This window comes from Ambystoma mexicanum, chromosome 7p, assembly GCF_040938575.1.
Source record: "Ambystoma mexicanum isolate Mex_15411 chromosome 7p, UKY_AmexF1_1, whole genome shotgun sequence".
Taxonomy (NCBI): domain Eukaryota; kingdom Metazoa; phylum Chordata; class Amphibia; order Caudata; family Ambystomatidae; genus Ambystoma; species Ambystoma mexicanum.
In genome coordinates this window covers 941,479-968,065 of record NC_090939.1, presented here as the reverse complement: position 1 = coordinate 968,065, position 26,587 = coordinate 941,479, and the positions used below count along the sequence as shown (strand labels likewise).

The 26,587-nt window shown below is 46.3% G+C and overlaps 1 protein-coding gene across 2 annotated transcripts in view; it reads right to left on the bottom strand.

The window, feature by feature from the left end:
* SLC22A15 (solute carrier family 22 member 15) overlaps positions 1 to 26,587 on the bottom strand; it is a 398,229-nt gene that overhangs the window by 247,401 nt on the left and 124,241 nt on the right. For both annotated transcript variants that reach the window (XM_069635638.1, XM_069635639.1), the window contains exon 3: positions 547 to 679. In XM_069635638.1, coding sequence (XP_069491739.1) covers positions 547 to 679 — 133 coding nt within the window. The remainder of the gene's footprint in view (positions 1 to 546; positions 680 to 26,587) is intronic.

Below are 26,587 nucleotides of genomic sequence, written 5' to 3'. Positions count from 1 at the left end.
CAATGGGAATGCTAGCCCCACAACATCTACTTGTAGTCGTCAGCTTATAGGAACATCTGATGCAGGGAAAACAGTTATGTAAGCCTCGACCAAATCATATTTGAATGCGGTTTGCAATAGTGGACTGGAACTTCTCCCGGTGAAAATGGTGGCTCATAAGTAAAGAACTTCAATGGCTCTTCTCCAATAATGGAAATTGACGTATGTCTGAGAAGCATCCCCCAGAGTAAGGAGTGTGCTATGGGAGTAACTATGCTTGAGGGGCATTCCAGAGGGCGATGGGAGTATTTTGTCTCCGGATGGAGTACCTATGTTGGACTCTCCAAAACATCCAAGCTGGTAAATGGGTTAATCGAAAGGAATTCCTCCTCCTTTGTATGCGTTCAGCGATTGCCTACAACTCTTCCCATCAAACTAAGGCTTAGACACAAATGAATTGAAAAGCATCTGAAAAAAAACATTTCAATGTCTAGGGATGTCTCCTACCTTTCCCTTTCCCACAGCAGCCCGCCCGACCGCCCAGAAATGAAAGTTCCTCTTTCTCACCTGTGAGGTAGACCTTCCGCCTTCCAAAGCGGTCCGAGAGTTGGCCAAAGATGATCACACCAAAGAAAACGCCACCGAAGAAGAGCGAGCTGGCCATGTTCACTTTGTATGCGTCATTGTCCACAAGGCACCACTGGAACAGAAACGAGCAAGGCGAGTGGTTAGAAGGGTGCAAAGGAGCCGGACCCGCAATACCTGGGTCAACACAGTCAAGATCTAAGCAGTCCCTTTATTAAAAGGAATTTTGCACGATCAGTCAGTGTCTGCATTCAAAAGAGGGCTCTACAGTAAGGCTCGCCTCATCATTTCTGAACCCATCTCTTCTCTATGGTTTATTTATTGCCTTTTTGGGAGCCAACAAAGACATTGTCATGTTACAGGATTGTAAGAACTTTGTTTTGCCCATGTATTTGGCTGGTCTTAGTGTGATGGGTGCCAAGTCACATCACCCTTTTTGGCATTATGTTATATGGTGCACAAGGATATCTACTGTGTGATATCAGATCGAGTTACACAGGATTTTTCAGGACACTACACTTTGTCAACTGGAAGCTTCGGAATGTCAACTATAACCTCACTGGAAATGCCAAACTGGGACTTAATGGTAGTGTGAAGCTGAGAGATTACTGGGAATATCAAGCGTTCAGCTGAACCATATAAGTTATGGTTAGAAGTGCAACTTTTATGAAAGACCGGTCTCCGTGTGATGGGTCCACAGTATCATCTAGGGGCATAGGGCTACGTGCTGCGTCCACAATAGGATCTTTCCTAAAGCAAATTGTGCCATATTTGGGACTGATCTTTCAGTTCATCGATGCAGATAACTTTCGTTGTCGAACAGGAATTTTATTTGGAAAATGCAAACAGGGAGAAGAGTGGGATTGTCAAACTGAACAAAGGCAGCACTAATCTGAGAATATAGTAATGGGATTTTGAAAACATGCCGCGCCCCTCAAAGTGAGAGTATTCTGGAAAGTATACAATGTGTGCATATTACCAATTTGCAAGAATTGAATAACTGAAATCAGAGAATGCTTGTGTAATGGTCAACTGTGGGTATACTAGAATTGAAAAATTAAATTAGGATTCCCAAATTATGTATAGTGGGATACTGAAGAAAATGGAAAAAATACTACCCGTTTAGAATATAAAGGCGTAGTGTTAAATGAAAGTAAAGTGGGATTCTACAAACTGTGTTTGCTGCGATTGTCAAACTAGTAGTACACCGCCACTGCCCAGCCTGCATGTATACTGATGCTGCAATTGTGTAACAGTAAACTATTTATACTGGGATTCTGTAAACTGGGATGTCAAACTGGGAACATACCAAAACTGTGCAAAGTGGGAATATACTGGATTTGCTGACATACTAAGGTATTGTACACCGCTGTACATTTCTAGTTTGCATAATTGTGGATAGACTTGCATTGTGCAAACTGGTCATGTCAAAACTGGGCCATTGAAATCTAAAAGGTATACTTGCATTGCCAAACTGAGAATATACCGTACTTGATCAACCTGTGTTTTTACCGACATTGCCTACATTGAAAATGTGTAAACTGGAAGGAGACTGGAACTGTGAAACTTACTATACTCTGGTTGGCCAAACTGACAAGTAATTGAGAAAGAAAACTAAATTGGGTCTCTGAAGTACCAGTTGGTTTATTCCAAATTGGGAGTGCACCAACTGGGATTTTATAACCTCGATTGCAAAGGGTTGAGTGTTTGGACTGTCAAACCAGAACGTTAACGTACCCTCTAAACCTTTAATATGCTCAGACTGTCAAACTAGAGGTTTATGGGAATTGTCAAAATTGGAGTCCAATGGGATCGTGCACGCAGGAATGATTCTATGATTTGGCTTGCTGTCCATAAACTGGAATAATGCAAGCCAAGAAGATATTGGGTTATCGCATTGGGAGTATACTGGGGCTGTGAAAACTGGGGTGCAAGTTACAAGGAAAGGTTTTCGAGACCCTACTGTATGGTTCAGACCAACCAAGCCACACCCTGCTTGCAGGGCTTCTCAGTGTATAGTCCGACTCTCCAAGGGGTGCAGGTTGATGAGCAGTCAAGGCTATACTCTCACGAGGGAAGCAAGGTGACGCAAAAGGACAACACACAAGGGAATGTCCACTCAGTATATATACACACACGTCAAAATATACCTTTAGAGTTTGGCTGCTTTATACAGCTTAAGCAATAATGCTTCTGCAGTATGTTTAAGGCCGAGCTGCTTTTCAGAAAATAATCTTAGGGTGTTGTGACTTCAGCAGAAGTCACTATATTCATGAAATATCTCACATTTGAAGTGATGGTTGGCTGTTTTTTTAGAAATCTATGTGATGCATTACTCACCATAATCGTATTTCTGGTGCTTCTATCTGCTATAGATTCACATGTCCTGCATAGTCCGACATCTAGTACAAGTCGCGGAGCATTACAAGATTGGTTTTCGAAACTTGTAAACCGACGTCGACATGGCGCGATTAGTAATTTTCCTAGTGTAACGTGCACTGTACCCATGGTCCTTCACGCGTCGAGGTCCCTCAGATTGATCGTTTCTGACATGAGGTTGCATGAAGTGTAGCACGAGTACAGATGTTGTAAAGCAGAAACAGTGATAACCCAGAAAACATCTATGTGTCTTCTACTCCAGTAGGGGAAGAAGGGTGGGCGCATGTGAATCTAAGCGGATACAAGCACCAGAAATATGATTACGGTGAGTAATGTATCCCTTCTGGAGCTTGTGGACCTACTCAGATCACATGCTCTACATAGATTAGCGAGCAGTATCTGGAGAAGGAGGTGGGAAGTTAGAAGGTACAGTGGCAAAGAGATGTTTTAGAACCACTTGTCCCACTTGTGAATCTGCTTTAGAATGTGTGTCAATGCAGTAATGCGGTGTGAACGTATGAATGGAACTCCATGTAGCAGCCTTGCAAATGGCGTCTAGAGGGACGTTTGCAATGAAAGCTAAGGTAGCCCCTGTACCTCTGGGGAAAAAGGTAGAACCATTTTTGGATACAGAATAGCAGAGTTGTATGCATCTGGCTATCCATCTGCAGATGGCGCCTTTTGATATGTGATCGCCTTCTCTACTATGTGCTATGGAAAAAAAAAAAAGAGTTGGTCCGAATTCCTTAGGGGGTTTGTTTTGCTCACATAGTACAAGACCGCCCTCCTTACATCGAGTGTATGGATGCTTCATTCTGCCGAGTTTGATGCATTCTGAAAGAAGGTGGGAAGTTCTATGGACTGATTTACATGGAACTTTGAGATGAGCTTAGGTGAGAACCTAGGATGTATTGGGAGGACAACCTTGTACTTGTGTAGGAGGAAAAAGGGGTCTTGTACAGACAAAGCCTGTAGCTCACTGACTCGTCTTATAGAGGTGATAGCTATCAGGAATGCCGTTTTATAGGCAAGATGCTTTAGGCTGGCCTTGTGCATAGGTTCGAAGAGTGGCCCCATGAGCTTGGAGAGCACAACATTGATATCCCAACCCGTGGGAGGGTTGGGAATTGGGGGGGTATAGCCTCTTTACCCCTTCCATGAAAGGCTTAATGACAGGGACTTTCCACCAGGACACCTTGATCTGTGAAGTGGTGAAAGCTGATAGGGCCGCCAGATGTACCTTTAAGGAATTGAATACTAGGCCACAGCCTAGTAAGTTAAGCATGTAGTGCAGAATGTTAGCTGGAGAACATTCTAACAGATTTAGTTATAGCAGTATAGCAGTGCCTGTTGTTGGGTTTTCGTACCTCTGAGGATATCCATACACCTTTGTGGAAGGTTTAAGCAGCCAAACTCTAACTTCAGGAGCCAAGATGCTAAGTTCTTCGATTGTAAGCGTGGGTGGAGGGATGCCCCCTTGTGTTGTGTCAACATGTTTTACGGGCACAGGAGCTTCATAGGGTCGCACATCGCCAGCTTGAGCAGATGTGGAAACCAAGGCTGTATCACCTACACAGGAGCAACCAGGATCATGGTTACTTGTTACTGGTGTATTTTGTGCACTATCCTGCTCAGGAGCAGTGTCGGAGGAAAAGCGTAAGCAAATTTCCCTGACCAGTTCACCCACAGGGCGTTCCCCCTTGGACCCTGGTTGGGGAAACCTGGACAAAAAGTCTGGGCATTGCGCGTTTAGCTTTGTGGCGAACAAGTCTAGTGGGGTGTGAACCCATAGTGAGAATATTCTGTCTAGGATATCTGTTGAGTTGCCACTCATGTTCTTCTGGTAGAAGGTGTCTACTTAAAGTGTCTGCCAGAGAATTGAGTTCCCCTGGATCATGTTGGGATGTTAGAAACATGTTCCACTTGCGTTCCCACCTCCATATTTTCTGGGATAACTTGGACAGACTTAGCAAGTGTGTGCCTCCCTGCTTATTCAGATAGAACATGTCCATGGTGCTGTCTGTGAGGACCTGCACCGTCTGACACTGGAGAGGTTGATGAAAGAGTTTTGAGGACTGCTAAGAGCTCCAGGAAGTTGATATGTCTTTGGACAGTCATGAGTGTCCACCGTCCTTGGCTGTGTGGTTGCAGGTAGTGTGCCCCCATCCCCAAACGGTGAGTGAGGAGTCCATAGTTAGGATTGCTTGAGCTGGTGGGGCGTGAAAAGGTTTTCCTTTTAATAGGTTGTCCTTCGACCACCAGCGAAGAGCCAGAACCAGGGTTAGCGAAGCAACCACTAGATCGTCCCACTGTCCGCTTGCCTGAGACCACTGTTTCGCGAACCATTCCTGCATTGGACGCATGCGCAGGCGCGTGTGAAAATCTAAATAAATGCAAGAGGCCATCATCCCTAGCAAGCGCATTGCTTTGCCTACGGTTATCTGGCGACCAACCTTGTATTGAAGTACCTGCAACAGCATATTATGTACACTCTCACTTGATGCAAATGGCAGCTCCTCTTTTGTGTTTAGGATAGCCCCCAGAAATAGTTTTGTTTGGCTAGGGACTAGACTTGATTTTTTCTCGTTGATGTAAAAACCTTAGATTGAAGAGAAGGTTTGTTTTTTGCGCATTAAACTTGCAAATTTGAGGAGATTCCCAGGTGATCAGCCAGTCATCCAGATATGGGTATACCGGAATCGACTTACTGCGCAGGTGTGCTGCCACTACTGCAAGCACCTTGGTCAACACTCTTGGTGCTGAAGCGATGCCGAATGGGAGTACTTTGAACTGGTAGTGTACTTCCGCCATCTTGAAACACATGTATTTTCTGTGCGCAGGGTGCATTGAAATATGAAAGTATGCATCGTTCATGTCCAATGTCGCCACGTAGAATCCAGGTTTCAGGAGTGGAATCACCTCCTGAAGCGTGGGAATCCAAAACTTTGGTGTTTTGACATATTTGTTCATGGACGCAGATCTAGTACTGGGCGCATGGTAAGGTCTTTCTTTGGCACAAGGAAGTACATTGAACAGATACCCTTGTTTACCTGGTTTGCTGGGATGATTTCTATTGCGTCCTTTTCGAGCAGTGCCTTCATTTCCTCCAGCAGTATGGCTGTTTCTTCTGCTGTTAGTTACTATTGTCTTGGTGTGCGGTATGGTGGTTTCTGAAGAAACTCGAACCGCCTGCCACGGTGGTCAACACCAACTTGTTGGATGTTATCCCCTCCCATGCGTGGATGAATTGAGTGATTCGGCCTCCTACTGGAGTAGCATGGTATGGGGCCTGAAACAGCGTGTCATTGTTTGGGAGAGTCTGAGCCTCTCCTGGGTGAGGTTCTGCCGCTACCTCTTTTATTCCCCTTTTGAAAAGACTGGTTCCAGGACGAGGACTGTCCACCCTGAGATCAGCCCAAGGAACGTTAATCGCTCTGCCCCCTGTTGGGCATAAGGTCGGTTAGTTAATTGCCCAATGGACTTAAGAGTGTCGTACTTGTCCTTGGCACTCTTTAGGGCGACCTCTACAGCCTTACCAAATAGTACGTTTGGTTCTACTGGCATGTTCAGGAGGGTTGCTTGGGTCTCTAGCTGAAACCCTGATGCTTCCTGCGTTATCCACCGCATCAAGATTGTTCTTCAGGATGCAGCTTGAGATTTTTTTGCCTTCTAATACAGTCTTTAAGCAGTTCAGTCTTTAAGTGGCTCTGAGACTGCTTCTAGTTGTCGTCATCACGCACCTCCACAGTTCACTGTATATCCAGAACTACGAGGGCTATATGTTGGCGCTTTTGCAAAAGCTAAGCATATGGGTAAAGCTAGCAACTACGGTGGCAGGACGGGTCGCACTCCTCAAGATTGATCGTGCTTCCACAGCTACTATACCGATTCCTGAATGTCCCACAATGGCCTGGTGCCGAACTGTTTGAAAAACTTAAATCTGCGATCAACGGCTTTCTGTGGCATTCGGGCATTGTCTGGCTGAAATGAGACATGGACAAGACCATACATTATGGGGGTGGAGGGGGGGCTGGCTGCCCCGAACCTTGAGATGTATTGGATTGTAGCTCAGGCGCAATATGCAGCATATTGGTTTGACTCTGGTAGCACTCTTCCTCATTTGCTTCAAGCTGGAGCGGCAGACGGCTGGAACCAGAGGTATGCGATCCCTGGTTATTCCCCCGCTGGACCAGAGTTTGGGCAACACTGACCCAGCCGGGGTTACGATATTTGCTTGGGGCAAGCGCTGGAAACAGGTGGGTGTCCCCAATCCATTCCATGGAGACCTTCCCCTGTGGAACTGCTTGCCAGGAACGCCCTCAATGGACATGATGACTGCATGCAACTGGGCAGCAGCCGGTTCCAGTCTCCTCTGAGACGTCTATGTGATGGGGTCCTTCATGGAATGGCCGGACCTGCCAGTGCATCTTAGAACGCACCCCCCCCTGATGACTGCACTATGCTGGCCTGCAGCAAGTGATTTAAAACAGGTGGACAGAGTTCCCCTCGCTCCCCCCTAATGACTCACTACTAACTAGTTATGGAGGACACCTCGACTCTCCGGGTAGTGTCCAGATTATACAGGTTGCGGGCATGCCAACCGCTACTTAGGCTATTAGAGGCCTGGAGTAGAGACCTGTGTATTGACATAACCAAAGAGATCGGGGATTCCACGTGCGCCCATACTAGAGAGGTTTGCTTTAACTCCAGATTATGCTTAATTCAATTCAAACTACTACATAGATATCACTACAACACCGCCAGACTGCACCACATATCACATGAATATTCCTCTAAGTTTCTGAGATGTAGCGACAATGCAGGTTATATCCACATGATCAGGGAGTCTGTTTGTGAGGCTGCGTCTCGGATGCTTGACTATATGGTTACACCATGCCCTAGGACATGCCCATTTAATGAGTTTTCACGGTTCCGGTGCAACAATAGGAGACTAGCCGGGCTTTGTATGTTACTAGCAATACGCTGCATTTTGTTATTATGGATGCGCCCTTGTGCTCCCACTCTAGACCAATGGCTTCACACTTTCACATGGGCCTCTGACATTGAGGAACACTGGGATGCTATGCAACCGGCAGACCAACGAACATATGTGGGGAGCTTTTCTGACCACACTCTTAAACCTCTCCGACCTTACAGTAAAATAACAGCCTGTCGTGTCGCAATGATGTGTGCAGGAAATTAAGACCCAGAGTTCCCCTACTTCGTATGTCAAAAATGAAAAAAAGAGTTACACACATCTGTTTCTGCGCCACAAGAAGTATCACCAAAACTTGTTTTTTGCATTTTCTTGCATGCTTTATTTTTGGTTAAAGCCCATGTTGATAACACATGTTTCGGCACTCTTAGAGTGCCTTTTTCAAATCTGGGCAATAGATTCTCTACAGGTTGCTATTAAAAGCTGAACAACAACATATGAATCTAATTTGCGTGATTATTTACAGTGCGAAAGAAAGCATATTTGTTATGATCCATCGCCCTCCTGGGCCGCTTTCCTCATTTTGTTATGATCTTGATTCTCCGTTATCTGCTCTTTCTTTTAGGGGACCTTAATCTTCATCTCTCGTCCTCCCATGCATCCTCACCTTTCCTCCCACTACAAGGTTCCTACGATCTCTCCCAGCTCTCTTCTCCCCATCACACATCTCTGGTTCCTCATTAGATCGAATATTCTCTTCTATTTCTCTGCCCTCTGATGTAATAGCTCATCATCTTCCAACATCTGACCATCTGCTGCGTTTTTTACCCCTCCCCCAGACTCTGAACCCTCTCCCTCCAACTTTCTCTGTTCGCGCCGCAATCTTTCTGCCCTCAATCCTGCTACTTTCATTCCCACTCTTAACCCTCCCACCCCCCATCACACTTTTCTCTTCTTTCTTCTGATGGCGATCTGCCCTCTTTAAATTCTAATCTTGTTAATATTCTTGATGCTCTTCAACCTTCTAAACCTTTTTGACCCTCGCGCCGTCCTTCCAAACCTTGGCTCTCCCCTGATCTTTTGTCACTCCACTCTTCTCTATGCAAGGCAGAACGTAAAAAAAAAAAAAATAAAAAAAAAAAACCTTGCCGGCAAATCTCTCATTTCTGCACTCCGACTCCCCTCTTTTACTGGTAAAATAGGCTTACTATTATTCTGTCATACCTCTCCTCATCGTTGACTATTTTACCTTCTTAAACAAATCCCCCTCCTGATCCCCACCTACTTTCTACTCAATCCCTGTCTGACTTGCCACTTTTTTCTCTGACAAGGTCTCCAAACTTTGTTCCTCCCAACTACTCTTCCCCTTTGTCATGTTCACACTGGTTCTTCCTTCTCATGCTTTACCCCGCTCTCAGATTCCAATACTCACTTCCTTACTCAAGCTCATCCTACTGCCTCCCCCTCTGATCCCATCCCTTCCTTTTTCTATCCCTAAAATCTACCCTTTGTTACCTTATCTGACTTCCCTTATTAACTTGCCACTCTCCTCTGCTATCTTCTCTTCTTCTTTCAAGAAGGCTACAGTTCTCTCCATCCTAAAGAAATCCTCCCTCAACCCTACCTCTCCCTTTTACTTTCACCACATATCTCTTCTTCCCTTTCTGTACAAGTTAATCGAGTGGGTGGTTTACCCAAAGGTATCCGCCTATCTCAACTAATTCCATACTTTCTCCCTCCCAATCTGGTTTTCGTAATCACAGAAATTGCATCCTTAACTGTTTCCATCTCCCTTCTCTCTGCACGTCACTCAAAGCTCTCCTCCATTCTCATTCCTCTCGATCTATCCGCAGTATTTGATACAGTGGATCCCCCTATCCCTCTTTCTACCCTATCTTCATTTGTGTTCTCTGACCCCATCCTTCACTGGTTTTCCTCATATCTTACTGGTCACTCTTTCTCAGTTTCCTGGTATGGTAAAACATCTTTCCATCCTCTTCATCACAGAGTTCCTCATACCTCTGTGCTTGGTCCTCTCCTAATCTCTCTTTATACCACCCCTCCATACACCCTTATTTCCTCCTTTGGTTATCTTCCCACTTCTATGCCGATGATTCCCAAATATTCCTCTCCTTTTCAACATTTACTGATTCCTGCCATTCCAATATTTCTCACCGTCTTCCCGTCATCCAATTTTGGGTGAATGATCAATTTCATTCTCTCAATGCATCTAAAAACAAAGTTCTTTATTTTCCTTCTTCCACCATTCCCTTCTCCCCATCTTTCCTTTCTACCTTCTTTGCTTTCTCTTAGCCCTCCTGCTTGTAACCTGGGCGTAATATTCAACACCTCTCCCTCTTTAACTCATATCGCTGCAGTCTCCAAGTCATGCAGTTTTCAGCTTTTTAACATCTGTAAAGCTTGTCATTCCATGCGACGAAGCTTCTTCTGACCACACTTCTTTTTTCGACTGGACTTCCTTATTGGTCTACCCTCCTATCGTCTTGCCCCTTTGCGTTCATCTTCAACTCTGCAATTCACACATTCAGGTTACTCTCCCCTAGAGACTCAGTCTCCTCCTCTATCTGCTCTCTATCCTGGCTCACGTTCGATAACTGCACACTTTCTATCCTTTACAAAAGCAATAAAGGTCTTGCTCCCCCTTATCTCTCCTCTTTGCTTACATTCTATACTCCGTCTAGGCCCCTTCGGTCCACCAATCGGTTCTTAATTTCTTGTCCTATGCCCACTTGCGCAGTCTAATTTCCGTTCTCCCCATCTACTGGCACCCAAGCTTTGGAACTCCCTCCCTCCTGACGTCTGATCCTAACCTTCATTACCTCTTTTCTGTACTTGTCTCAAATAATTTCTCCTCAACTCTCAGCCCTCATCTACTTGCCCCAGATTTCCTTACTTTCCCCATGTTCTTTGTACCACTTAGTGATTTGTTTTGGGCAGAGCTTTATACATTATTTGATGTGCTGCTGTGGGAACCAGGTAGTTGGGAATAAAATGTTCCTGAACATAACACAGGCTGATGGTGCAGGTTGAGATTTATTTCTATTCTCCTTCACAGCCCTCGAAGAGGCCCAAGAAGCTGTAGAGGCTTATGCATTTATTCGTTTTTTTACTGAATTTAGGAGAGCTGGAGCGAGCAATACGTCTCTGTTACTCCGATTTCTCATCGATGAAATCATTCTACTTCTCGCCTTCCTGCATCCCAATAGTGAATCTAGCCGCTGGCCCTTTTAGCGGGACTGCACCTGCAGTAATCTTCAGTTGGTGAGCTAGTAATTGGTGGATCAATGTCATCCCCTGGGTAATTCAATGAATGCTTCAGGTCCTCATGAGGTAGCCCGCCCACCCTCTGCCTCATCCTTCCTCATTCAGGTTATCTGGATTAATGAAATCCTAGAAGGTAGCATAAGAGGGGTCTTGGTGGGCTCTTCCATTGGAAGGGGTCACTTCCGTTCAAGCCTATGTTGCCTCTACTGTAGAAAGGTTGCAATTTTGGACACAATCTGCATAAACCCTACATTTCGCAAAAAGGGGAAAGGGGGAAACTGTTAGGCACGGAGGGAGTTCCAATATCATCCTCGTCCTGCACATTTCTTCCTGTGAATCATCGTCTTCCTCTGAGAAAGAACTTGTCTACCTCTTTAACATGTAAAACTGAAAAAAGGGACTGCTGAACATGTAAAAAGTGCGATATTGCAGTACGTATAGTGACTAGAGGGCTTGGAGCACTATTACGCTTAATGGAATTAATAGCTGCTAGGATGTCTTCCTTAGTACGCTTGTCATTAAGGGCTTCAGCAATGTCAGGATATCTAGTAGTATTTGGATGTGTATAATATTTCTTAAACTCCTCCAATTTACCTGACTCCGAGTGCATCAAGTTACCTTCCCCATTTTTAATCCACACTATATGCCCAAATGTAATTGCTTTCAATGTACAATCAAATAACTTACAAGCCTTACAGCCAAATTCAAAGTATTTTGTTTTAGGGTGAATTGGGCTTTGTTGGTCATTAAAGAATTAATCTGCATCCAGTCCTTCTGCAGGTCTAGAACGGCATCATCCATCTAGTGCCTCTAAATTCGGACTCGTGTTCATGAACTTCCTCTGTCAGGGTGTCCAGCTCTAACCACCTTATCCTATTAAGCCTCGATGCTTTCTCAATTACCGAGCCTGTCCTGTTTGAATAATGGCACCCCACCCAAGGCCCGCTTTAAACTATAAACTGGAGTTCTCTGCAAAGAAATTGGAGATATCCGACATAGGTCATCTCCTCTGACAGGAATCTCCCGGGTTTAACTCCCAGCATCTCACTCATTTCTCCTGAAGGGTTAAGTCAATCAAACCTGAAACCACAGCATGGTCTGAGAAACCTAAATAAAAGTTGTGAAGTCTCTTAGCCAGTTATAGGTCACCAAGCTCAGAATAAATCCAATATGAGTGGGAACAGAAGGTGTAATCCTGATCTCCTGGATGAGTCAGCCCGTCCAGAGTGAGAAAAGGACTGCAATAGTTTTCTTTGCAGCCCGACGCACCCCCCGTGAGAACCCTTTCAAATATCCTAATTCAGACCCATTGCAAAATTAAAATCACGAGTCAAGAGAACGTAACCTTTGTAGAATGCAACAGACTTTCAGGGTTTAACAGAGGAAATCATTTGGACCCTTATTAGGGCCCTATATACAGACACGATGGTAACCAGAATCTCATTTAATTCCCTTCTAAAAAATAAACCGCCATGCTTTGTCTTTTTTCCTGGTCTTTAAAAAGAAACTAACGTTATGCCCAAAAAGCATACCAAACCCTCCTTATCGGAAGTTAGCTGAAGAGAAGTAGTGTAGGAGAAAATACATAAGAATGGAGCCTGGAGAAACCATCCTGCAAGAGATGGGGCTTCCGGAGGCATAGGGCACCCGCCAGAGAATCTTTTAGCTTTTGTAATTACTGGTCCTTTGTTAGGGGAGCACCTCCCCTGGATCTTGAATTGTAGTTCAAGTAAACATGAAAACTTGATACACTAGAATGAAACTTCAAACTTTAGCTTGCTGTGGTTCCCACCCCTCTGAAAAGCTAAAAGAAACTCCCCTATTTCCACTAAAGTATTCTTCCGAATAACTCAATCTTTACGAAGCGCAACTAAGAGCTCCAGTCACTTGGCCCCTCAGAGCCCAAAGTGGGAAATAAATCTGGAGGCGTGTATGGCCAGGAAAGAAAATCAAGACCCAACCCCATCCAGACAAGGAAAGGAAAATAAGAAAAAAAGAGAAGAGGCATCTCTATGAGCCCATAGGCCAGCCCCGGCGCACTGCCCACCCTAATCAGGTTTTACTCACATTTCCACTTCCCCAGTGACAGAAACAAGCCCTTACCAGCCAGTGTATAGTCATATTAACCTCTCCCAGCTAACGAACGCTAAAGAGACTTCACCAGAGTAGTAAAGGCAAAACATCCTGCCATCAAGTAAGCAAATCTAAATAATGAGGCCTTGGATACGCTCCACCTAGCTGAAGCCGACTCTTCAGACTTAGTGGTAGGGAACTCTATGCCCACCTAAGAGGCCCCTCTTTTCAGCTACGACAGCTTTTCTTCCATCTTCTCTGATCATTTTTGGATTCTGCCTTCAAGCGAACCTCAACTATCTAGGCATCCTTTTCAGGAGCAGTGCATCAAGTTTGTTTATCTTGCCAGATGTAAAATAGCCGAAAAGGGAAAAGAGAGCTGCGATGTCCTGGAAAATAAGTAAAGTTTGCCCCATGTACAATGTTGTCACAAGTTCTCAAGAAGCTTAAAGGAAGCTCTTTTGTGGATTGGCATGAATTTTCATAATGAAGCCGCTAGGTTCATCTCCAACTCCCCTGCAAATTGTACCACATCTGGATTATGTTTAACATATTACATTCTTTGGCGATCTTGGGTAACACGGATTCAAAGATTGCAGTCCAGCCTTTCAGATCCAATAACTTGGTCCCTCCATCAGGCCCTGAATGCTTCGGTCTATTGTCCAGATCTTAGAAATCAGCAGGGTCATAGTTTGTTTGAATATTTGTAATGCGCACCAGACCCGAGGGTATCAGGGCGCAATAAACATCAAGAAGATTGTTCCGCTTTGGTTACATTGCTGTACAGGTACAGATTATGCAATAATTAGCAGGCAAGGGCATTTTGTACACAATGAGACTTAAGGCAGGAGAATTACACATTTACAAGATATATACAGTACATACTGCACAAAGTACATAGTATGTGTGGTCGAGCAATTTACGTGTCTAGGTAGTATACACAATACGTAATACAGTGCACAGTCGAAGCAGAGGGAAGAAGAGGCAGGAAGAGGGTTGCGTGGTAGTGTGTGGTCAGAGGTAATTTTCCTTGATCCAGTGGATGAGGTTAGACCTAAAACGAAGGTAGGGTAGGTCTTCTCTCAAGGGCGGTAGGAGAGAATTCCAAGATTGGGCAGCTTTAGCCAGGATTCTACTTCCACCGTCTTCATACGTTTAAATTTAGGCACCGTTAGGAGGTTGGCATTGGCAGTTCTCGTGGGGCGGTTGGAAGACTGCCTCGTGAATCTAGCTATGAGGTATTGTGGGGCATCGTTGTGTAGACATTTATGTGTCAACGAGGCTACTTTTAGGAGGATTTTATCTTTGGTGGATAGCCAGTTATTGTTTCTTCGAATATCCGAAATGTGACTTTTCTTAGGGATGTTTAGGGCTGCTCTAAAGGCATTATTTTGTTGGTAATGTATTTGTTACACCCTAAATATAGGGCATTGCAATAGTCCAGTTTAGACAAAATAAGGGCTCTCGAAAGGGTGATGCAGTTGTTAGTGGAGAGGAAAGGCTTAGCAGCTCTGATTAGCTTGCATGTATAAGCAGTGGATGAGGGAGATAAGTGATTGGGTACTCCCTATTCTTTTGTTGACGGGGGGGTCAAATCTGTTGGAAGGGAGAATCTAAGGAGAAAATAAGTGCATTACAGATTGACTACCCCTCTCTAGAGGTCCCGTATGTAACAGGGTAGGGTGGAGGGTTCCTTGGAACGAGATGCAACATGGTCCGACGGCAGAGAGTCGCGAGCAGGAAACAAGCGAATGAATTATATTCAAAGACAGACCACCAAAGAAACCACTACTGGACTGACGCTTTTATTAGCAAGGCACTCCATCGCCTCTCTCCACTAGATTGTGATTGGCTCAGAAGACACCTATATATGTGTTCTTTCCAAAACTTGACACTGGATGTCAATCTATATCTACACCCAGCAGTCCAAGCGCAGATGTCCAAATCATAGTTCATGGACGACCGTCTATTTCGACAAGATTAAGATTGGCTTAGAAGACACAATCATATACGTGTTTCTTCCGAAACCAGACACTGGATGCCATTGCTACAGCCAGTAGTCCAAGCTCAGACGTCCAATTTATAGTTCATGGACCACAGATTTTGCAATCTATGTTAATGGGGAACGAAACTGACCTTCTAGAAATAACGAATGCCCTGAAGATGGCCCAACATTTATATCACTGACCACCGCTGACAAAGGTGGGACACCATCAAGGGCCGAAACATATGTCGACCGAGAAAGGAACACCAAATACTTTTTCCTATGTCATGTATGCATACCAACAATAACTGTTATGCTGGAAGAACATTTAAGCTACAGAATCCCGTTCTTGTAAAAGGAGCATGTTGGATGAATGGTATGATTGATGATCATTAGAGAAAAAAGTCTGTAATGTTTTTTTAAATATGTTTTTATGAAAAACGATTAAAGAGATTTATGCTTTGCAAAATTGCATTCAGCCTAAATAATTGTCCCCACTAAGGTGATAACTCTGCCAACTATATAAGCAGGGGCCCTCCACCCTACCCTGTGTTACATACAGGACCTCTAGAGAGGGGTAGTCGAGCTGTAATGCACTTATTTTCTAAGCAGTGGATGAGGCCATAAGAGTTAACTTGTTTTTTGAAGGTTAGGGAAGAATCAAGGTAGACCCCAAGGGTTTTGACTTTCCTTGACTACTGTAATGTTATTGTAATCTATTCTGATTTTGGAATAGTTTTTCCAAGTTTGGTGAGATTGGCAGAGGTACCGAGGATAAGGAGTTCAGTTTTGTCATCATTCAGGCATAGACCATGAGAGGCCATCCATGCCTGGATGATGAGGTACACTCTGTTCACAAAGGCCAAATCGTTGGTGTAATCTCCTGTCAATGGGATGATGATCTGGGAATCATCGGCATAGTTAGAAAAGGTGATACCCAGATCACCTAGATCGTCAAAAAGGGGCTTTGTGAAAATGTTGTACAGTGTGGGGGACAAGCAGGAGCCCTGTGGCATTCCGCAAGTGATGGAAATAGGGTCAGCTGCTGCTGCCGGTGAAAAGACACGCATTGTCCTGTTGTTAAGGAAGGACTGGATCCAACCTATTGCTCTAGAGCCCCAAATGGCAAAGTAGATTTAGGCAGAAACACTACGCAGTTGTTTTCTGCAATGCTAAATGATGCAGTGTTTCTCCCCACGGGGAGCCCTAGAGCCCCAAATGGGAAAGCAGATTTAGGCCGAAACACAACGCGGTTGTGTTTGACGCTGCGGTTATAAACCGCAGCGTTTTCAAACACAATAACGTTGTATTTATGTTTGTGGTCGCTTCAAAAGCGACCGCAAACAAATACAACATTTTTTAAGCTGCGGTTTTATTTCTAAGTTTTCCAAGCTCCTCCAGCCCGGAAAACTTAGAAAAGAAAAACGCAGCTAGTGCTTATTAAAAAATAAAAATAAATGGCACTTACCGAGATGCAGCTGCAGCTTTTCTGCCTGTAGTCTCCGGTCCGCATCCTCAGAGTCCCGGTGTTAGGAAAGATTTCATAATTGTAGGTAATTTTCCTTCCATGTGGCAACCCCTAAACTTTTTGCTGTTTTTCACCTTGTTCTTGACTTTGCCAGAGAAGTGCAGCCTTCTGCCGCACTCCTCTGGGCTTTCGCTCCTTTCTTACGGGGAAACTGACATGCCCTTAAGACAGTCAGTACCGGGGAACGCTGTTTCCCGTAGTTTCTTTTATCATGTTGCGGCTTTCGTGCAACATGACACAAGAGGGCACTGTAAGCTAAGTTACAGCTCTCTTGGGTCTCTAGCCTTCTACAGGCCCTAGATACTCGTTTAGGATTGTATCTGATCGGTGCAAGTGATTCAGGGACGGGAATGGTGGCAGCGATCGTTTCTTGTATTTTGAGCTCCTTTTGGCGCTCTAAGCGCGTTTCTCGCGCTTAACCCAAAATGGTGGCCTGGCTCCCAAAATGGCCAGACCACGAGGCTCCTTTGTCCTGTCCGCTGACAGTCTTGCTCCCTTCACCTTCCCCAGGTCGAGCCGACCCAGGGCCTTCTTTATTTGGGCATGTACTTTCCCGCGAAACACGGATGCTTTCGCGGGCTTCTACATGTCTTGTGTGTGCCTCCAGGATGTGGGCTGGGATGTCTGGTCCCAATACACATCCTGGGTGCCAGAGAGTCTAGGGTGGTGTGAATGCCTGGGACCACCGTGGTCCATGATTGGTCCACGAATGGTGTGAGTGTTGATGAGCGGATCTCCCATTGGGTCCCTTCCGTTTTGGCGCGAAGGGAACCGTGGATAAGAGGGGGCTGGAAACACCACTACCATGTCGATCTCCTGAGTTCTCACGAACGAAGGAATACAGGAGCCAAGTATCCTGCAACCAAGAGGCTGGACCGAGGAATCGCTGGTGACCCGCTGAAGGACTTCTCCTCTGCACTGCTGTCGCCTTGTGAAACCCTTTTCACCTGTGATCGAACCAGAAGGCCTGTACTGGTACTTCGACCCTTGGAATAGCGGGAACAGCTATTCTCGGCATCTTCACCATCTCCTGCCAGTAAGCCTTCGGAAGCGTCTCTGGGCCATCCAGCTGACTGACCAGCTTACACGGGAGTCTTGCTCTGTAACCGCCGCCAGGTTGTGTAGTATTTCGAGTCCTTGTCACTCTCACACGCTTCGTACACTTGGCGTTCCCAGGTCTGAAGTGAGTAGTGTACATTTGGCTCAGATACACACGGCCGCTCCGTTGCCCTGCTGTGGTAACACACTGTGCGGGTTTCTTCGATTGGGACGTCTTTTTTACTCAACATGACGACGAGGCGTTCCCTGCTCTTCTGAACCTGCCAGCTGCTGAAACTGACGCGGAGAAGCCTGGGTCTGCTTGCATCGGGGACCGGTGAGTAGCATAGCTAGGATCTGGTCGCCCTCCTGCAGGAGCCCATTGCTTTTCCCCGCTGTGTCAAAACAGCACCCTTTTCCGTACTCGCGCTCTGCTTCTGCCCACTTTGGAGGCTGCGCTTGAGTCGCGGAACTTGTTCTTCTTTTGTGCACTAAACTGAACTGCCTGATTTCCCTCGAAGAGCTTCTCCTTTTGCCCGTTGGCACCAGCGTGTGCAGGTACTTTTGAGCACAAGGCTCCACTCTTCGCAGGGCTCGGACTTCCATCTAGTTAGGTGTCTCTGAAGGCGAACTGGGTCGAAGCATTATTTTGCACTGCCTGTTTTCCCTCCCTTTTAGGTGGACTACACATTTCGTGCATATAACGCTTGAGACTTGTTGTATTTGTATATATATTGTATTGGTATGGTATGTGTTGGTTTAGTATCGTTATATTGTGATTTTCTCGCTACGGTCATTGTTTTAAAGGCCTTGAAATAAATGTGTGTATATTTTTAATATAACAACTGTTTGGAGTAGTTTGTAAGTGTTCTTGCTTTGTGTGCTCATTGCGGACTTTCAGTCACCCTCACCCCTCTTGAGACCTAGTCTTGACCGCCGCGATCGCTACCTTGATTGGTCTGGCTCGTCCAGAGGTTACCCTGTTCCAAGTAATTAGGTTGGCCTTCTGAACTTCTGCGCCACCAGGACAGAGTTCAGAAATCCGTCTTAACAAATTGGTGGCAGTGGTGGGATACGACTGAGGGTATCCAGTGTTGCGCACAAACTAAGGCATTTCAGGTTATTCCAACCAGGACACGTAGTGAATTGTTGTAGGATAACTTTAAAAAGGCCATAGTCCTATCTAACAGTATGGAAACAAATACTTTGTTAACTTTAAATGCTTCCAAATCAGAAACATTGAAAAAGATGTGTGCGGAGAGAGGTGTTTCCTCTCAAGGTACGAAATTGGAAATGATCCAAAGAATCGTGGCGTGGCAAGAAGCGCAGCTTGACGCTATAACTTCTGAGGACAGTGCGGAAGGTGGTGGGGCTGCTCTCACTGGTAGAACCGACAGTTCTGCCGCTGCACTGATCCATCGCGACCACGAGGACAGGGAGGACGAGATGTCTAATGTTTCCTCTGCCAGTGCTGATGGGGAGGCTATGCTTGAATTCAAGAAGCAAGAGCTGCGGTTTAGGCAGCAGGAGCTTGAATTCAACATAGCCAAACTAAAAATCGAACAGGCAGAAAAACAAAAAGACAGGGATCACCAGTTGGAACTGGCCAAGCTTCAGGTTGCAAATGGGTCCAAGGGTCCTGGACATGGGTCTGGGGCCTCCTCTCATCCACGGTTTCCGAAAGATCTGCTCAGTGTGTATGAGGAAAGGAATGACATTATGGACTGGCTGAATGCGTTTGAGTATGCATGCGAAGTTCAACAAGTTGACAATGCTGATAAGATTGCCTGGTTACTCAGCAGACTGCCCCATTCTGGCTGTAGTGCCATTATGGAAATGTCGAAGGCTGAGCGAGCTGATTTCGCAATGTTAAAGCAAACTCTCATTTTAAAGTTTGGGAAGACTCCGGCCCAATATTTGAAACGTTTCAGAGTATAAGAAAAAGGAAGGTGGTACTTGGGTATCTTAAGTCACTGAGTCCTTGAAAAACTTCGAAGGCATGATAAATCTTGTCATGCTGGAACACATTTTTGCATCTTCCTCCCCGGAGTTTAAGCAGCATTTGGCCGATTCGAAGGAGATAGATCCTAAGAAATTGGCCATTGCAGCCGACTTATGGGTGTCACATCGAGTGTCCCATAAGGACAACACTCATCCTGGTAAGCAGGAGGAAGGGAAAAAGTCCAAAGATATGGAGGGTGGAGAATCTGATAAATCTTCTTCTCATAAGGGCCACAAAAAGAAAAACAAGGGTAAGACAAGAGAACTCACAGGGTAGTGGAGGTCAGCCTCCGAAACAGAACTCTGGTTACAATAAGCCTCCCTATGTAAACAGACCCCATGGATCTTGTTTTGCTTGTGGAGCAACTGACCACGTGAAGGGGGATCCCCGGTGTAAGGTTAGACCTTTGGGGGTCCACTCCGCTAATCTGGCCTTCTCCTCCTACGAGGAAGAAGAGATTACAGGAGCATCCTTCTCCTCAGACTCATTTCCCAGCGGGATAGAGGCGGAGGTAGTTTTAGTGTCCCTGGGTTCCTGGGAGCCTAAAGTCGCAGAGGCTTATGCTAGGATTCCGGATAATACCAAGCACTACTTTAAAGACAGTGTGCTGATCAATGGAGTAGATACTCCAGCTCTTAGGGATAGTGGGTGCAGTCGCACTGTAGTGGATTCTACCTTGGTAGACTCAGAGGAAGTTGCCAGAGCTACTCTGATGCCCACTAAGTTGGCTGACGGCCCACTCCGTATGTTCCCAGTAATACCTGTAAATCTTACTTTAAATGGTACAGCAGTCAGGATTCCAGTGAGCATTCAGAGAAACGTCCCGGGAAAGGTCTTGTTAGGTAATGATCTCAGAGCTTTAGGGCTCGTAGGAGACACTGCCGACAGACCCTACACACGGTCTCAAGCACGGGCAGCATTGGCCAAGACCAATACACCGCCCAAGCCGAAGGGGAAACCCAAGGCGAAAGGAGTCGACAAGTCAAGACGAGGGAAAGAGAATATTCCCCCGAGCTCGCCTACCACTGCGGTGGAGGAAGTTGGTCAATCACCCGGGCCTGACGAGGAGGTGGCGATGCCTGAAGTATTTGACCCCAACGATCATCCTAAACTAAAAGACTTGTTAGTTGAAGGAGGTCCTGATAGGGACGAATTCAGTAAAGGCCAACGTGAGTGCCCATCTCTGGAAGGCCTAAGGAGACAGGCCTGCTCCCAGCTTGAGGGTGAACCTCCTGGGACGCATAGGATTTATTGGGAAGGTGGACTCCTGTATAGTGAGCCCACATAGTCTACAGAAGGAGACCATAGGAGGTTGGTGGTTCCCCTTGCTGTTAGGCCCTTCCTCCTGCAGTTGGCGCATGAAGTCCCCCTTGCTGGTCACCTTGGTATGAAGAGGACCAAGCAAAGGTTATCCATGCACTTCTACTGGCCCAAGATGGGGGTGCAAGTAGAAAGTCACTGCAGGAGTTGTGCCTCCTGCCAGTTGTCTGGTAAGGTTGGCGCGACAATCCAAGCTCCTTTGGTACCGCTCCCAGTTGTGGGGGTACCATTTGAAAGGGTAGGGATCGACATCGTTGGTCCCCTTGACCCGCAAACATCCTCGGGCAATAGGTTTATCCTGGTGCTGGTCGACCATGCAACCAGATATCCCGAGGCCATCCCATTGAAAACTGTAACTGCCAAGTCAGTTGCAAAAGCTTTACTTGGCATATTTACTAGGGTTGGCTTCCCTAAAGAAGTTGTGTCGGATCGTGGCAGCAACTTTATGTCGAAGTATATGCAGGCTATGTGGAAAGAATGTGGGGTCACCAACAAGTTCTCTTCTGCATACCACCCCCAGACCAATGGTCTGGTGGAACGTTTCAACAGAACGTTAAAGAGCATGATTGGGGCTCTGGAGGAACCTCAGAGAAGAAAATGGGATCTTTTACCATGCTTACTGTTTGCCTACCGAGAGGTACCACAGGAGGGTGTTGGCTTCAGCCCCTTCGAACTTCTGTTCGGTCATCCCGTACGGGGACCCTTAGCCATCGTCAAAGAGGGATGGGAGATGCCCACTCCCCCTGTTACTACCAACGTAGTTGATTATGTGCTAGGGCTCAGAAAACGTATGGTACTTCTGATGGGCTTGGCTAGTGATAAATTGAAGGCAGGACAAGCGCTGGTGAAACATTGGTACGACCAGAAAGCTTCCCTCATCAACTTTACACCTGGTCAGCAAGTCCTGATCATGAATCCCATAAGGCCTCGAGCTTTACAGGACAAATGGTCAGGCCCTTACACAGTGGTGGAGCCCCTGGGTGAGGTTAACTATTTAGTGGACCTTGGAAGGCCTGGACAGGCTCCAAAAGTGTTTCACGTGAATAGGCTGAAGGCTTTCGTCCCAAGAGTCGAAATCGCAGCACTGCTACTGGCTTCAGATGTTGAGGAAGAGGAGTCTGAACCTCTTCCCGACCTGTTCCAAAGCGGTCCTTCAGATAGCTCCGTCGAGGGTGTCCGAGTGGCCCCTCACCTGACTTCTGAACAGCAGGCTGAGGTGAAAAGTTTGCTTAGGCAGTTTTCACCCCTGTTTTCACAGTCGCCTGGTTTGACACCTTGGTGCAAACATAACATTGACACAGAAGACAGTGTACCTACCAAAAGTAGGGGATACAGGATGTCAGACAAAGTACGGTCTTATATTAAGACCGAGGTCAACAAGATGTTAGACCTTGGGGTGATTGAACCCTCTAGTAGTCCTTGGTCCAGCCCTGTGGTTTTGGTTCCAAAGGCAGGCACTTCTGAATTGAGGTTCTGCGTGGATTACAGGGCTCTGAATGCTGTCACCAAGACAGATGCACACCCCTTGCCTCGAACAGATGAGCTGGTGGATACTTTGGGTGCCTCCAAGTACCTCAGCACGTTTGACCTCACTGCTGGCTATTGGCAAATAGCTTTAGCAGAACATGCCAAGGAGAAGACAGCATTTTCTACTCCAGACGGCCTTTACCAATTCCTGGTAATGCCGTTCGGGTTGAAGAATGCACCTGCCACTTTCCAGAGGCTTGTGAATCATGTGTTGAATGGGTTGGACGAATTCTGTCTTGCATATCTGGACGATATAGCAGTTTTCAGTGCCACCTGGGAAGACCATGTGAAACACCTCGGGATTGTGCTCCAGGCTCTTCAGAAAGCACACCTGACCATAAAGGCTAGTAAATGCCAGATTGGACAAGGCTCAGTGGTTTACCTTGGACATGAAGTAGGTGGAGGGAGGATACAGCCTCTTCCCAGTAAAGTACAAGCCGTACAAGACTGGCCTACCCCCACTACGCAAACCCAAGTGAGAGCCTTCTTAGGACTCACGGGGTATTACCGCAATTTTGTGGCAGACTATGGCACCATAGCTGCCCCTCTGACTGCCTGTAACGCTCACCTGTTTCCCGTAGAGGCGCCGGTCTTGACTGGGCGTATACCGTATCTTCTAAGGTGATGTGTAACACACGGCTGGCTCTTTGGGCTGGACCCCTGTGCACTGTATGTCTGACTTGAAGGGTAAGGTGTCTTAAGTAAGTGAACGCCGTGCTCTCCATCTGCTTCGGAGCAGGGTGCTGAAACCAGTTTCCTCACTGGATAAGGGAAGCAGGCCTCTTGACTTCAGAGGACTGCTGTCCGTCGTTTTCTTCACGCACGGTAAGTTTCGAGTAATTCAAATGTCTTTAAAAGTCTTTAGTAATGTTGTATCTTGTTTTGCAGGGTTTCGGCGATGGCGAAGATGGAGCCCGTGTGATGAGTAGAAGCGCCTTGAAGCACGTAAGTAAGCGCTTGCTGCCTGCTTCACGGCGCGCTCTAACTGTCTTTTTCCTTTGCAGGTATAAGTTCGGAGTGGCTGCAGGGTGCCGGAATACCCACTGGGTTAGATGCGAAAGGAGTAATGGCTTGTGAGTATTTAAGTTCCCCAAAGTCTTTAAACGCACCTTGTTTTATCTTTCAGATGCGGGATGCAGCGCCGAAGACCTCCGGAGCGTGCGCAGAATTGGTAAGCTTTTGTCTTCAGATGCCGGAATGCAGTGCGAGGCGTTGATGACAGCCGATGGATCAGGTAAAAGGAGCGCTGTCACTGAAGACCGTAATGCTAACCTGTTCTTTCTTGTCTTTATAGGTGTTGCTGAAGACTGGATTCAGGATGGTAAGCCTTTTTCGTTAGGCCCAGAATCAGATGCAGAAGACACGATGAGCGTTCTGCTGCAGAGGATGCAGAATAACACAAAGCAAGATTCATCCATCGGGTGTGGTTTAAATAGCCTCCTGTAGTGCTTAGGTGTCTCCTTCCACAGCCACGCCTAGGAAAGAAAAGAGTCCCTGCTTTCCAGAAGAGTTCCAGGGTTCTGAACCTAGGGAGTGGCTCCTGCCCCACCCAACAGGAAAAGTAGTCCCGAACAGAAGAGGATCAGAGGCTCAACTGGCAGGTAAGTAAGCAGCATGGTCTGCCGCAGGTAAGTCCACCCAAGCATTATGAGCCCGGCGCTTCCAGCGCTGGGACTGGGCACATTTATGAGCCTGGCGCCACCGGCCCCAGGACAGAGTCCAAAAGGTCCCAATTGGGACCGGCTGGCGCTCGGAACCTGGGTTATGGGTCTGCTTCCAAGGGAGTTGGGCAAGTCCTGACCTCTTGGAAGCAGAGATCATGACAGTACCCCCCCTCAAGGCCCCTCCCAAACCGGGCTTCTCCGGGGGTTTGGGTTTGTCAGGAAATGTTCGATGAAATTTTTTGATTAGGCAAGGAGCGTGGACATATTCAGCAGGTTCCCAGGATCTCTCTTGGGGGCCGTAGCCTTTCCAGTCAATTAGGTAAAATAGTTTAGATTTGGAGATCTTGGAGTCCAGAATGCTTTTGACTTCAAACTCGAGTTCTCCATCAACTAGGATAGGTTTTGGAGATTTAGTTAGTCGGGTTTGAGGTTGCACGGGTTTTAAGAGAGAGACGTGGAAGACCGGATGAATCTTCATGTGCGGGGGCAAGTCCAACTTGACCGCTACTGGGTTTACTATGGTAGTGATGGAATAGGGACCAAGGTATCTTGGGTTGAATGTACGTGGCCCTTTTAGAGGTAGATATTTGGTAGATAACCAGACTTGATCCCCTACTTGATATTGAGGGGCTTCCTTCCGATGTTGATCTGCTCCTTTCTTGTATTGTTCTTTAGCCCTTTGAAGGTGAGAAACAGCTTCCTTAAAGGCTTGGGTGATTGTAGCATGCAGGTATTCTACTGCTGGTGTTTCAAGATCTTGGAGGGGATCCAACTCCGAGGTTCGAGGGTGACTGCCGTATAAAAGAAAAAACGGGGTTTTCCCAGTTCCCGAATGGACAGAGTTATTGTAGGCATATTCGGCTATCCAAAGTATGTCTTTCCAAGTTTTTTCAGTGTGTTGCAGCATGCAGCGTAAATACTGTTCCAGAGTTTGATTGGTCCTCTCGGTTTGTCCGTCGGTCTGAGGGTGGTGACTGGTCGATAGTCTCACATCAATTTGAGCCGACCGACAGCAACTTCGCCAAAAATGAGAAATAAATTGACTACCACGATCCGATATTAGAACCGAAGGAAAACCGTGCAGTCGGACGATGTTTTCCAGAAATTCACGGGCCAGAGTTGCTGCTGTTGGCAAGCCTTTGAGCGGAATGAAATGCGCCATCTTGGAGAATAAGTCCACGATTACTAGAATCGTATTGTATCCGGAGCATGGAGGTAGATCGGTGATGAAGTCCATAGAAAGCGTATGCCAAGGGCGAGGTGGGATGTCAATAGGGCGTAAGAGGCCTGCTGGTCTTTCCTTTTGACTCTTGTTTTGGGCGCATACTCCACAGGACATTATAAAGTCTCTGATATCTTTTTTCCAAGACGGCCACCAGAAGTAGCGCTTGATCTTTTCTGAAGTCTTGGTCATACCGGGATGTCCTTCCATTAAAGAATCGTGATAACAAGAGATTACTTTTTTCTGTAAATCTGTGCTGGGCAGGTATAATTGTTCTTGGAAATACAACAAGTTGTCCTTTACTGCAAAGTCCTTTCCCATTAAAGGCCAATTCTGTATGTCTGCTGGAGTTACAAGTTGCCTGGCTTTATCCTTAACTTCCTCTATGGATTGTGTGGCGATTACACCCAGGATTCTTTGTTCGGGAATGATAGGTACAGGTTTAGGGTTGATCAAGTGTTCTTCCACTCCCATTCGAGAAAGGGCATCGGCTTTACCGTTTTTTGTACCGGGTCGATAGGTAATTATAAAGTCAAATTCGGCAAAGAATAATGCCCAACGAAGTTGTCTAGAGGATTGGGCTTTTGCAGTTTTCAAATATTGCAGGTTTCGGTGATCCGTAATCACAGTAACGGCGTGTCGGGCCCCCAGCAGATAATGCCGCCAAGCCTTAAAAGCAGACTTGATAGCCAGAAGTTCCTTGTCAGTAATCGTGTAATTGATTTCAGGAGGCGAGAATTTGCGGGACCAAAATGCCACAGGATGCAACTGATTGGTTACCGGGTCCTTTTGTGATAGAACTGCCCCCGTGGCAAGGCTTGAAGCATCAGTTTCCACGATGTAGGGGAGTTCGGGGCGAGGGTGTTTTAAGATTGGTGCAGAGATAAATTTAGTCTTCAAATCCTGGAAAGCTTGTTCCGCCTCGGTAGACCATTCAAAACGTTTGTTTTTCTTTAACAAGGCAGTGATGGGCTGGACTATTCGAGAAAATTCGGGGATAAACCTACGGTAAAAGTTAGCGAAGCCTAACATGCTTTGCACACCTTTTACGGAGGATGGTGATGG